The sequence below is a fragment of the Triturus cristatus genome, chromosome 2_2, assembly GCF_964204655.1.
Source record: "Triturus cristatus chromosome 2_2, aTriCri1.1, whole genome shotgun sequence".
Lineage (NCBI taxonomy): Eukaryota > Metazoa > Chordata > Amphibia > Caudata > Salamandridae > Triturus > Triturus cristatus.
Genome location: NC_140582.1, coordinates 859,535,531 through 859,549,753, shown reverse-complemented (window position 1 = coordinate 859,549,753; position 14,223 = coordinate 859,535,531). Strand labels below are relative to the sequence as shown.

General features: G+C 48.3%; 1 protein-coding gene across 1 annotated transcript in view; it reads left to right on the top strand.

Annotated features, from left to right (window-relative positions):
• WDR19 (WD repeat domain 19) overlaps positions 1-14,223 on the top strand; it is a 992,607-nt gene that overhangs the window by 732,706 nt on the left and 245,678 nt on the right. Inside the window, exon 32 of the mRNA XM_085642250.1 lies at positions 6,732-6,813. Within this exon, the coding sequence (XP_085498376.1) occupies positions 6,732-6,813 (82 nt within the window). The remainder of the gene's footprint in view (positions 1-6,731; positions 6,814-14,223) is intronic.

The window sequence follows — 14,223 nt, the reverse complement described above, 5'->3', positions numbered from 1 at the left end:
TGTCTATCCCTTAACACAAGTCGTGCCCCAGGGTCCGATACGAATAGGAGTCCCCAAGCGGTTCGATATCTCGGCATTAAGCTATATCCTCCGCGATCCCTGTTCCGGGAGTTGGATACCCTGCTTGGGACCCTCATTTGGGGCAACGGCCGCCGGCGGATAGCCCTGGCAAAACTGCAATTGCCCCTGGACCAGGGCGGGTTGGCGGCTCCCTCATTCGAGGTGTATTTCCTTGCCGAACAATTACAGTGGGTGTTGGACGGCAGGCCGGGCACAAGAGGAGTTGCTCACGGAGACGGGGCGGATTCCGATCCCCGCTATCCACCGCATGCTGCTGCCGGGTGCAGCACCGCCGTTATCCCGGCCCCTTCAGGTCATGACGGCGCGCGCCTGCTTGGCGCGTGTTCATCGACTTAGCCGGGGTACTCCCCTGTACTCTCTGCTGCTGACGTTGGTGGGGCTCCCTAGGGGTCGGGCGTACTACACAGAGCAAATGATGCGGGTGTGGACGGATCACGCAGTAACGGAGGTGGGGATGCTGTTCTCCGGGGAGAGCTTGCAGTCCTTCGAGGCACTGGTCGGGGACTTCGAGCTTCCCGGGGGACAATTCCTAAGGCACAGGCAGCTTCTCACGGACTGCCGCAGGCAGTGGAAGGGGATCGATACGGAGCCCCCCACACACCCGGTCGTCCATGCGATACTGCAGATGGGGTCAGGTCGCCATCTTGTCACGTGGATCTACAAAGCGGTGAGGACCCTGCGAAGTCCTACGTTAGCGACCCTTTGGGAACACTGGGAAGATGACTTCCAACGGCCTCTACATGACAGGGAGTGGACCAGGGCTCTGGAATACACAAAAAAAGTGTCCCGCAACTATCGGTTTAAGAACATACAGTTGCATATCCTGCACAGGGCGTATCTAACCCCCTGGATCCTGCTGCCTCGTTTAAGCACATGTTTTGGGACTGTCCGACGCTTTACAGTTACTGGCACTCCATTCACACTGCCCTCAAAACGGTTACAGGGTTCCAGGACCTGGACACATGGGAGGCGTGTGCGCTGGGTATTCATGGGCGACATAAGCCGCAGAAAGTGGAAAGGAGGTTTGCTTTCCTAATGTTGCTCCTCGCTAAACGATGCATCGCTATGCATTGGAGGACGCCGGGGGGGCCCCCTCTAGCGGCATGGGTGGGAGCGGTCAAGAAATGGGGCAAGGCGGAGGAAACCACACTCAGAACGGAGGAGGCCCGAGGGATGCGCAAACACCCGATCTCCATGCCCTGGGCCATGTTAATACACGCCTTCACGCAGGAAACAGCGGCTGCGGCGAGCTCACGACTGATCGACCCCCCCGGGGCGCCAGCGACTCCGGAGCCCACCCTGGGAACGGCGCAGGCAGTCCAAGCACCCGGTGCCTCGCAGAGGCAGACACCACAGGTCCCACCGCCAGATCCCTCATAGGCTATGATCGATGCTTCCACCCCCCCGGCCCCTTCCCCTTCTCCGCGTCCGCGACCACCCCGACCTTCTCCCACACGATGGTCCAGCTCTCGAGCGCATAGCCACAAGTATTCCTGATAGGCGACATAGTGCACCCCCATTCCCTGGTTCTCTGCCCCCAGTTAGTTCATGGTTACTCAATGGCTGCACGTCTATAGCCTCCGTGACACCCCTCAAAGGGGTTCAATCACATTGTACGGCACCCCTGCGGCGAGGCGATCAGGGCGCGTTCCAGTAGGGCATACCCAGAGGCTGGTCCCGAAAACGCACCTGCAGCCCCACTCAGGATAGGGACGAACGGCCTGAGCGCCCACGAGACTGCGAGGTCGAAAGGGCTGTGACTGGGCGCTCCTGATCTGTAAGTTTCTGTGATAATGGCGATACCGCCTATGCCTGCGTGTATTACTATCTATAAATGCCAATAAAAATGTTTTCCAAAAAAACAGAGGAACTATTATCTTTTCAGATTTTGACTCTGAGAAGGGTACACTACCAGCAGTTGATGATGGTCGGGTAGGAGATAGTGATCTCCACCCTCTTGATGAAGACAGTTTTTATATGGATTTACAAAATGCCAGTGTGGGAGACGGAATCAAATATTTTCTCCAAGGGAGGCAAAATATAACATCGGATAGGTGTGCCTCCAGGTCATCAAGCAGTGCTGTGCCCTGCCAGTACTTTTTTTTTTTTTTTTTTTTTTTATAAAACCTTTATTTCTTCAAGAATCTGGACACAGCTATTCAGCCGACAACCCGGAGGTTCCGCAGCTTCATTAGGAGAGTATAAAGAATCGTCCACAGTACATTGAAGGAGCAGTGAGAAGGTTCCATTTTTAATAATTACAACACACAACAAACCCCAGCAAGGCAACAACTCTGAATGCCCACAATGGAAGCCCCCCCAGGGGGAGCCGTACCCCAATCATCTAACGGTCACAGTACTATGATAAGAGGAAAAAGGGGGAAAAGCAGAGGCCCAAGAGGTCAATTAACCATCACATCTACATACGGAGCTGGAAAGATGGTCAAGAAGAAAGCTGTTCCTCGGGGGGATCCAGATCAGGGGCAAGACATATCCCCCCCCTGTATTGGTTCCACCGCCCCCAGATGGCATGCCACCTCCGAGGGCGGCCTCTGGCGCAATATACTGTCTTCTCCCTGAGCATACTCCAGTCCATATTTCCTTTCCACGCAGTTAACGTGGGGGGCCCCCCGGAACCCCACAAGCGCGCGATGTCCCTCTTAGCAACCATGTTACCCAGGGTCACCCACTGGGTCTGTGCCTCATCATGGTCCCTGCCAGTACTTTTTGACCCACCCCACCTCCCTCCTATGTCAGAACATCTTTAAGAGGAGCACTTGCCCATCCTGCTCCAAGAAGAGCAGGTTCTTTTGGCTAAAGGAGCCATAGAAAGGGTCCTAGCCTAATAAGTATGGAACTGGCTGTTACTCCCTTTCCTCTTTCCGAAGAAGGACAGAGGACTTTGTCCTATTGAGTGTGCTCCTGCTGGCCCAGGTTCTGTCCGCCCTGGCTCCAGGTGACTGGATGGTTGCTTTGGACCTGCAGGACAGTTACTTTCATGTACCTTTCATGCAGCCCCACAGCTGCTACTTGCAGTTCAAGGTGGGCCATGAGCAATTTCAGTTTGCTGTGCTTCCCTTCGGCCTCACCAGCAGCCCTTGAGTGTTCCTGAAAGTAATGGTAGTGGTTGGGCTATACATTCTGATGTTGGGGTGAGAGTTTTCCCCTACCTCTTCAACTGGCTTTTGAAGGCCGGCCTTTCACAGGCAGTCTTAGACTTCCTCCAGATGATGGCAGACCTCCTGATATTATCAGGATTCAGGATCAATGTGCCTCTGTCACCCTTGACTCCTCCACAGATGTTCCCCTTTATTGTAACCATGCTGGATAGGGTGCATATTTGGGGCTTTCCTCTAGCACAAGTCTAGGACATTCAGGCTGTGATCCCAATGTTTCAGCCTTGGTCTTGTGTCTCGTGAAAGTCTCTCTGAGGTTTCTGAGCCTCTTAGCATCCTCCAACCTGCTGGTCGATCACGCCAGGTGGCATATGCAGGCTCTTCAGTGGAACGTGTACTCTTGTCAGTCCAGCAATAGGGGAACCTATTGGATTCCATCCAAGTTTTAGAGGAGACTGCAAAAGCTGTTCAGTGATCCAATTTCAGTTGGACCAGTGGCAGAGCTCTCTCCTTGCCTTACCCCAAGCTGACTGTGGTGACAGATGCTTCACTGCTGGAATGGGGAGGTCATCTGGGTGATTTGGAGGTCAGAAGACTTTGGTCTCTGGCAGAGACCCGTTCCACATCAACCTTTTGGAGTTACCGGAAATTCATCTTGCACTGAACACCTGTCTACCGTCCATCAAAGGAAGGCTGGTGCAGGTACTCACTAACAAAACGACCATCATGTGGTAGTGCAACAAGCAGGGCAGGGTGGAGTCCTGGGTCCTGTGGCAAGAGGTGATTTGCCTCTGGAGCTTGCTGGAATCACCTTGCGCAATCTTTGAATGCCAGGGTGGACAAACTGAGCCAGCGGCACCTTGCAGATCACGAATGATGGTTGCATTCCCAGTTGGCATAGGGCATCTTCCAGCTATGGGGTGAATCCTTTCGCCACTGAAGAGAACTTGTAATGTCAACAGGTATGCACATAGGAATTCCAAGAAGGCTTCTAGCAAAGATGCATTTCGAATAGAGTGAAGCATGGGACTCCTCTGTGCTTTCCGTGGCAACTCCCTTTCCTCCACTTCTGAAGATCAGGAATGAGGGGGTCCAAGTCAACCTAGTGGCTTCCAATTGGGCAAGGAGAATGTAGCACCCAGAACTTCTGGGCATGAGCATCTGTCCTTCGATCAGGCTACCCCTTTGGGAGGACCTCCTGATGCAGAAGCCGGACCGGGTACTGCACTTAAATGTGCACAATCTCCACCTCCATACGGAGACTGAGCAGGAGCATTTGACTGCATGCGACATCCTGCAGTTGTGGATATCATCCTGGCTTCTAGGTCTGCCTCTACTAAGTCTGTGTATGCTGGGCTCTGGGACAAGTTTGTAGTCTGGTGTGGCACCTGCAATACTGATCCATTGCAGGCCAAACTATTGAATGTCCTATTGCTTGGCTTGTCTTGTCTTTGGTCCCAGCAAGAACCTCCATTGTGGACTGTTAAAGGGGTATCTGTTTGCCCTTCTGGCCTTTTATGGTTACTGGTCCAACTGTTCCTGTTCAAATCACCTGTTTTGAAAGTTTGTACTCATTTATTTTAAGCAAAACCCTTTGATACCACAGTGGGATCTTAATTAGGTTCTCACTTTCCTCATGTGCACACCATTCAAACCCATGCATAGCTATCCACTTTGTCTCCTGATTCTGAAGACTGTGTTTCTGTTCACGGTGACTTCTGTTTATTGCATGAGTGAACTGCAGGCTGTCTCAGTGCAGTTACCTTACACCACCTTTTCCCCAAAATAAGTGGTACTGCATACCAATGTGGGTACTCCTTTTCATGTTGGACAATCCATCACTCTCCCAACATTTTTTGCCCTGCCTCACTCCTCAAAAGAGGAGAAGAGACTCCATTGGCTGAACCCCAAAAGAGCTTTAAACTTTTTCAAAGACCATTGGGTAGACAATCAGCTCTGGGTTCTCTGAGGCAAATAAAGCCAAGGCAGAACAGAAGAGGACCTTGTAAAGGAGGATAGCCCTCTCCGCGCTACCCAAGAAGCGGGTCCCGAAGGGGTAGAGGGCTCATTTCACAAGGCCAACGCTGCTATCGCTGTGGTGGCATGCAGGGTACTCATAGCTGACTTGGGCATTCATTCAGACATTCATGAAGCAGTACTTGCCAGTCTGGTCCGACGGGAAGGGTATTTCGCTCATTCAGTCGTGCAGGACTCTGATCTGAATCATTCCACAGCTCCTCCACTTTGGGAGAAACTACTTTGGTATGTGCTCTAAAGGTGTGGAATCTGCCGGAATAGGTACCTTCAGAAGAACAAGTTACCTCCATTTGGTAATGCTTATTCTGCTGGGTACTCTATCTAACTGCAGATTCCTCCCTCTTCCCATTCTGTTGTAAATCGTAGTTGTCCATCTCTGGCGCTGCTTAAGAGTTTGGCAGAGAGGGTGCTCTGTTGCAACACCCTCTTCGCCAAACTCAAGATCTGCCAGCCCTATTTAGAGGCAGGCGGACCTTAAGTATGTTGCAGGCATTCTCCTCCGACTGCCAGAATGAGTACAGGCCATCGGAGGTTAACACAAAACACTGTTCACCCGATTTAGAGTGGAAGCTGTTAAGATTTTTTTTTTTATTATACTGTCTGTCACCTTGGGAGAAAACACTGATGGTGTGGGGGGATTATTAATGTTTCATTTTTCAAAAGCAAACTCCTGCTTTGGGAGTTTTTGTTTTGAAAAATAAAAAACTTTGTAAATGTTTGACGGAGCCGTCCATCAAACTTTTACAACAGTGATTGGCACGAACTGCTGTGACAGCGGTTCCTATGTTTAGATTTGTCTGTGTGACTGGCAGACCCATCTAGATATGGCAGATGGAGGTCCCTCAGGATGGTGGGAACATTGTTCTCGATTATCCTAATGGAGTACCCCCTGCCCGCCAACTCAAAATCAGCCCCTATGTAATCTAATCTATATAAATCGGTTTTCTTGAAAATGCCTAACACAAACAGTTGGAACTTCTAATTGCAGACCATCATCAAGGTTAGGGTTAAAGTACTGATGTACCTTAAAGTTTTTTTCTTTTTCCCCATATAAAAAAAACATTTTTATAGATAAAATCCTTTCTCCTAAACCAGCTAAAATATTTGGCGTTGGTGGCATTTTTGGAAATCAATTTCACATTTTTATTTTTTTACCATTAAAGTTAGGTGCGAAAATTGGTTACATGTAATTATTTTGAAAGCTGTTAAATGGCAAAAAAGTTCTCACTTTGTAGTTGTTCCACACATTCCCATGGCGCCAACCCACGTTCTCAGTGGCTTCTTCCGGGGATACACCAATGTTCCCATTCCTATAACCTGTGCTTACAAAGAAGTGAGATTTCGGCTTGTGAAGTGACTTAAATGTGTAATTTACAGCCAAATAATTGAATTAACCAGAATAATTTTTACATCTAAAAAAATAGTTTTACCATAATTTATTTTTGTGTATTGAACAGTATTGCCACACTTTTATCATTTTCTATTATTACATTTTAGATTCATGTTAAACGTGGTGATCACATGAAAGGGGCAAGGATGCTAATTCGTGTTGCTAACAACATAAGTAAATTCCCTTCACGTAAGTAAAGAGATGTGCAATATTCCTGTAAGGTTTTTGTGTAACTTTGTATAGATTCTCTAAATTATAAAATAATTTTTGGTTCTTTTATAATTTTTTTCTTTCATGTAACACAGCATCATTGAGCCATTGAACATGAGGCTGAGACCTCTTTCCTATCTGATTGCCATATACTATAATGTACTAATTGTTTTCCAGACCAATTTCGGAAGATATTAAACCATCCATACCCATTGCTTTATCAGTAGGCTCCCCCTCCTACTAGTAACACTTAGGATGACAACTATCCCCATGTATGTATGACACAGTTTTGTTTAGTTTTTGACTAGTTCATTTCTAAATGGCCTCTACTCCCGGAACACTGTTCAAATGTCCTAATACATTTATACTCAAATGACACTTGTATCAAGCACAATCGAGATGAAGCATTATTCAATAACGAGGTTATCCATGCATGACTAATACATGCAAGTACACTAGCACCGCTCTGCTACCTTATCATGTAGAACTCCTATTGATTGACCATCAGTGTGCCGCGTCCCACGTTCTGTGACATGTTTTGACACGATTGTAGTGCACGCCCAATGCATAAAATCTTTGCTCATTATGATATGTTATCATATTACTTTACTATGGGATTCACCTATTATATTCTGGAACCTATACATAGCCTTGAAAAAGCCCCGGGCCTGCGTGCCGCATGAGGTCAAAACATCACTGTTTTTGAAACCATGTATCATAGATCACCAAGAGTTCAAGATGAATAAAACTCTTCACCATAATATGATAACATATGGACTTTTTGTTTTCAGCATACTCAGAATAATTCTGATTTGACAATTGGATTTACATACCATAAATGACTAACCTATATCCTTGGTTATTGTTCCTTATTGAATCGTGGGTTTTCAGGGGTATAACCCACCTATAGATCAATCGTTTGAGACACAATTATTAGCCCTGTCTAGGTGACATAGACCCCCTAGATGTGCATACTTACTCCTATTGGAAACCATAAAAAGATTTATGTCAATAGGTAACCAGTCCATATTGTGAATGCTTTGTACAATTGCAAGGGGCTCTTTAATTTCAGTGATCATGCTTCAATAATTACATTTGTACACAGCCCAATACTGGGTATTCTGAATCCGTGTTTTCCGAAACTGTGGGTTCGAGGCATATGAGCTGCAGATCACACACTTAGGATAGTAGATCGCCATCTGGTGTTGGCCTCGGATGTTTGCAGGTTGTTGTCTTCGGAAGAAGTCTTTGGTCACGAGATAGGTGACTCCTCACTTGGACGACAGTGCGTATGGGCATCAACTCCATCGTTAGATTGTTTTTTTCCGCCATTGGGTTCGGATGCAACTTTTCCGCTCTGGTTGGAAACACCAATTCCAAGCTTTTCGAAGCGCAAAACTTCACACAAATCATCGAAGCACCTTCAGTCTCGACATCGATTTCATCGGCTCGATTCCGGACGTCGACGCGCGCCGCTGGGCCTATCCACGCCGTGAGGCCTACAGCTCATGGAAAGGACACCTTTCAAAAAATGCCCCCAGTGTGGAGCAAAATTTCCGCACAGTGACCACCACAAAGTCTGCAACCTGTGCCTATCACCGGAACACAACGAGTCCAGCTGTCCAGCCTGCGCATCCTTTCGATCCAAAAAGACCATTCGAGATCGAAGGGCCCGCTGACACATCATGGCACAGAGAACAGCTCCGGAACCAGAGGACATCTTTGATGAAGGCCCCGATGTCCCGGAAGAAGATTTCGAAGATCTACAAATCATTTCCGAAGCAGACGACTTAGACGACCCCATCACTCCTGAGCAATGTGTGAGTACTACTGCCCCTGCCCCAACCCCACCAAAATCAAAGGCATTGGTCAAGACTTCGCCTGCTGGCCCCAGTCGAGACCGAAAACACCCTTCAGAAGCCCCGCCTCCGGGCTCGGCTCCGAAGAAACATAAGCCTTCCGGTAGCTCGGAACCGAGCAAACCGCATGTCATTGTCCAACCGGCACCCTCGGTACCGAAGACAAAAGACCACTCTGCACCAAAATCGGCTCCAACGCCTTCGGCCCCGAAAACACCAAGGCCAATAGACAAACCGGCACCGAAGGTTCCCAAGCCTACAGATACACCTTCGGCTCCGAAACCGACATCGGCACCGAAAACATCATCGGTACCGAAACCACCGGCTAAGGACTCTCATATGCCTCCTAAAGCCAAACAATCCACTGATCAATAAAAACCTCGATCGGAACCGAAAAAATCGGTACCAAAGACTGTTCCTGAAGAACAAGAACTTTTTCATCCAAATCCTAGGCAGAAAAAGATTTATATCAACCCCAAGACGGGACATGTCACCGCAGTGCCATGTAAAAAACGGAAACTGGACACACCACCTGCCCCAGTTCCTGTAAACAGGAAGGACTCTGCAACATCCCCTATCCCTCCTTCCACTCCTATACTGCCTTCTATCCCACCCCCTCTGCCTACACCACCCTTACCTATACCCTCTCCATCACATACACCACCTCCTCAGGATGATGATGATGACCTAGGGGGTGGGGGTGACCCTCATGATCCATTCACGGATCCAGACACCTCACCATTGGATGATTGGGTATTCCCTTTACCAGACATGCCTGACCCTCAGCCATATCCCTCAAAACCATCGCCTCCTGACGATCACCTGGGGTTTGGCCAATTATTAAATAGAGCGGCACTATACCACAGCGTCACAATGCACTCAGACGCACCAGAGGAAGACTTCCTATTAGACACTTTCGGACAGTCTCAAAAGTCTGTCCAAATTCTACCCATGATTAAAGGAGTCATAAAACACGCCCCCGAAGTCTTTGAAGACCCCGTTCGTGCCAGGGTTCTCAACCCACGGATTGAAAAGAAATATAGGCCTGACCCTGAAGATCCTAATTACATCAAAGGGAAACTCCCTTTGGATTCTTTGGTCGTTTCCAATGCCTGGAAACGTGCCAACTCCCAAACCACAGGAGATACACCACCCCCAGACAAAGAATCCAAACTGTTAGAAGCCTCTGGCAAAAGAGTAGCAGCACAAGCCGCTAATTATTGGCGTATTGCCAACACCCAAGCCCTCCTAGCACGCTATGACAGGGCCCACTATGATCAATTAGAGACTCTCTTACAACATCTGCCAGACCAATATAAAACCCAGGCAAACGACCTTATTCAGAAGGGAAAACTTATTTCAAATGCAGCAATTAAATGTGCGCTTGACGCCGCAGACACCGCCTCTAGAGCAATTAACACAAGTGTGCTCCTTCGACATGCCTGGCTACGTATTTCAGGCTTTAAGCCAGAGGTACAAACTACCATACTTAGTCAGCCGTTCAATCAGGAACAGCTCTTTGGGCCAGCAGTAGACACTGCCCTTGAAAAAATGAAGAAGGACATGGAGACGGCTAAGTCCATGGGAGCATTACAGTCTCCCCAACCACGTGGCTCCTTTCGGCGCTCCTTCTATAGAGGAGCATCCAAAAATATGGGGATGGACACCTCCTCTACATTCAAAACCACTACGCAAACATTCCCCAGTAGAGGATATTTTAGAGGCGGATACAGAGGAAACAATAACAAGGGGAGAGGTCGAGGTAATAACAACCCTCGCACCTCCACTGCCACAAAACAGTGACTTTCCTCCACTCCCCCAGACCATTCCACTCCGGTCGGAGGAAGACTAAAACAGTTCCTACCTGTCTGGAACTCCATCACAACAGACAAGTGGGTAAGACAAATTTTCCAGTATGGTTACTGCCTGGAACTCACATCTACCCCACCCCACATACTGCCCAAACAGCGTTCCATGTTACCAGACCATTTTACACTTCTCAAACAAGAGGTTCTTTCATTGCTTCAAAAACACGCAATAGAACCAGTTCCCTTAGAACATCAGGGCAAAGGGGTATACTCACTCTACTTCCTAATCCCCAAAAAGGACGGGACTCTAAGACCAATACTCGTCCTCAGACCCCTAAATCTGTATATCAACTCATATCATTTCCACATGATCACTCTTCAACAAGTGCTCCCACTACTGCAACAAGGCGATTTCCTTGCCACACTAGATCTCAAGGATGCCTACTTCCACATTCCCATACATCCTGCCCACAGGAAGTATTTAAGGTTTGTGGTGGACGGACAACACTACCAGTTTACAGACCTTCCATTCGGAGTAACAACTGCACCCAGAGTATTCACAAAATGCCTAGCAGTAGTAGCAGCACATCTCAGAAGGTAACAAATTCATGTCTTCCCGTATCTAGACGACTGGCTAATAAAAGCCAAGTCATTCAACAAATGTGTTCCACACACTCACCAAACCATCCAAATCTTACACAACTTGGGATTCACAATAAACTATCCCAAATCTCATCTCCAACCCTCTCACATACATCAGTATCTAGGGGCCACCATAAACACCTCCACAGCCCTAGTATATCCCACTGGAGTCAAGCTATCCTGGCTGATGACGGCTGATAGCCAGAAACCGGTCCTAGGATGCTTGATTCCGGTCCAGTGAAGACATGGCTTGGCAGTTCGGGCTGGACTGTTCCCATGAGGCACAGGGTCAAGACTGATTTGCATATGGCCATGTCTAAACTGGGGTGGCGTAGTGGGCAAAAGAACGATGGATTTAACCCAGATCTCTTGACTGGGGGAGAATGCCTGCATTGTCAGCATTCCGTCCATCATTTGTTTGTTGTAACGCTTTTCGCCCTAAGTGGGATGGGTATTCCCAGACGTGGGACCCGTGCTCACTACGCCACTGGAGTCAAGCTATCCTGGCTGATGACGGCTGATAGCCAGAAACCGGTCCTAGGATGCTTGATTCCGGTCCAGTGAAGACATGGCTTGGCAGTTTGGGCTGGACTGTTCCCATGAGGCACAGGGTCAAGACTGATTTGCATATGGCCATGTCTAAACTGGGGTGGCGTAGTGGGCAAAAGAACGATGGATTTAACCCAGATCTCTTGACTGGGGGAGAATGCCTGCATTGTCAGCATTCCGTCCATCATTTGTTTGTTGTAACGCTTTTCGCCCTAAGTGGGATGGGTATTCCCAGACGTGGGACCCGTGCTCACTACGCCACTGGAGTCAAGCTATCCTGGCTGATGACGGCTGATAGCCAGAAACCGGTCCTAGGATGCTTGATTCCGGTCCAGTGAAGACATGGCTTGGCAGTTCGGGCTGGACTGTTCCCATGAGGCACAGGGTCAAGACTGATTTGCATATGGCCATGTCTAAACTGGGGTGGCGTAGTGGGCAAAAGAACGATGGATTTAACCCAGATCTCTTGACTGGGGGAGAATGCCTGCATTGTCAGCATTCCGTCCATCATTTGTTTGTTGTAACGCTTTTCGCCCTAAGTGGGATGGGTATTCCCAGACGTGGGACCCATGCTCACTACGCCACTGGAGTCAAGCTATCCTGGCTGATGACGGCTGATAGCCAGAAACCGGTCCTAGGATGCTTGATTCCGGTCCAGTGAAGACATGGCTTGGCAGTTCGGGCTGGACTGTTCCCATGAGGCACAGGGTCAAGACTGATTTGCATATGGCCATGTCTAAACTGGGGTGGCGTAGTGGGCAAAAGAACGATGGATTTAACCCAGATCTCTTGACTGGGGGAGAATGCCTGCATTGTCAGCATTCCGTCCATCATTTGTTTGTTGTAACGCTAGTATATCCCAGCCCAGCCAGGATAGCCAATATACAAGCTCTCATCGCAAAATTCCAAATCCAACACTCTCTTCCAGCAAGAGTGTTCATGCAACTCATAGACATAATGGCGTCATGCATCTTCATTGTGCCTTACGCAAGACTTCAAATGCGTCCATTGCAAGAATGTCTAGCACGTCAGTGGAACCAGGATCACGGACAACTCACGAATCTGGTGTTGGTGGACAGCCGCACACATCGCTCTCTCAAATGGTGGAATATAACAAACCTCTCCAAAGGGCGGCCGTTCCTAGAGCCTCTTCCACAGATAGTGCTGACAACGGACGCATCACTCATAGGATGGGGAGCCCATCTCCTCAGCCACACCACTCAGGGCAAATGGACCACTCAACAGAAAATGCTCCATATCAATTACCTGGAACTGCTAGCAGTGTTCCTAGCGCTAAAATTATTACAACTACATCTCCAGAACAAAACTGTCCTCATCCGGACAGACAGCATGACAGCCATGTATTACATACAGAAACAAGGAGGCACACATTCTCTATAGCTGTCCCAGCTCGCACAGAACATTTGGAGATGGGCCATTCCCCAGAAAATATATCTACTTGCAGAACACCTTCCAGGGGTTCACAATCAGATGGCCGATCTGTTAAGTCGACAAACTCAACAGATCCACGAATGGGAACTACATCCTCAAGTCCTACTGCCCTTTTTCCAACAATGGGGCCAACCAAACATAGATCTGTTCGCCACACACGAAAACGCAAAATGCCCAACCTTCGCCGCCAGGTTTCCCCACCCGGAGTCAAAGGGCAATGCGATATGGATGAACTGGTCAGGCAGATTTGCGTACGCTTTTCCGCCTCTCCCACTCATTCCATTAGTGGTACGCAAGCTCAGGCAACAGTCTCTCAAACTGATCCTAGTAGCTCCCACATGGGCACGCCAGCCCTGGTTCCCAACACTACTAGTTCCACACCAAAAACTGCATCTCTCCCCGTCCTTATTAACCCAGAACCATGGAGAAATCAGACACCCAGATTCAGGTCAACTAAAACTGGCGATCTGGCTGCTGAAGTCCTAGAGTTCGGTTACCTCAACCTACCACCAGACTGCATGAATGTTATAAGAGAGGCCAGAAGACCTACCACTAGAGCCTGCTATGCTGCAAAATGGAAAAGATTTGCCATTTACTGCACTAATAATCATATAAACCCACTAGATGCATCCATCCAGGACATCATTTGCTACTTACTACACTTGCAAAGATGTAATTTGGCATACTCCTCCATACGTCTCCACGTAGCAGCATTAGCAGCCTACTTACAAAATAGAAAACACTTGTCACTCTTCAGAGTACCGGCGATCAAAGCCTTCATGGAAGGACTAAAAAGGGTTATTCCTCCCAGATAACCAACCTCTCGAGTATGTAATCTAAACATTGTTCTTACAAGGCTCATGGGACCCCCATTTGAACCTCTGCATAAATGCGAACTACAGTTCCTCACATGGAAAGTGTCTTTCCTTATCGCTATCACATCCCTCAGAAGGGTAAGTGAGATCCAGGCTTTAACCATACACGAACCATTCTTACAATTACACCGTAACAAAGTGGTTCTTAGAACAAATCTGAAATTCCTTCCAAAAGTCATATCTCCGTTCCATCTTAACCAATCA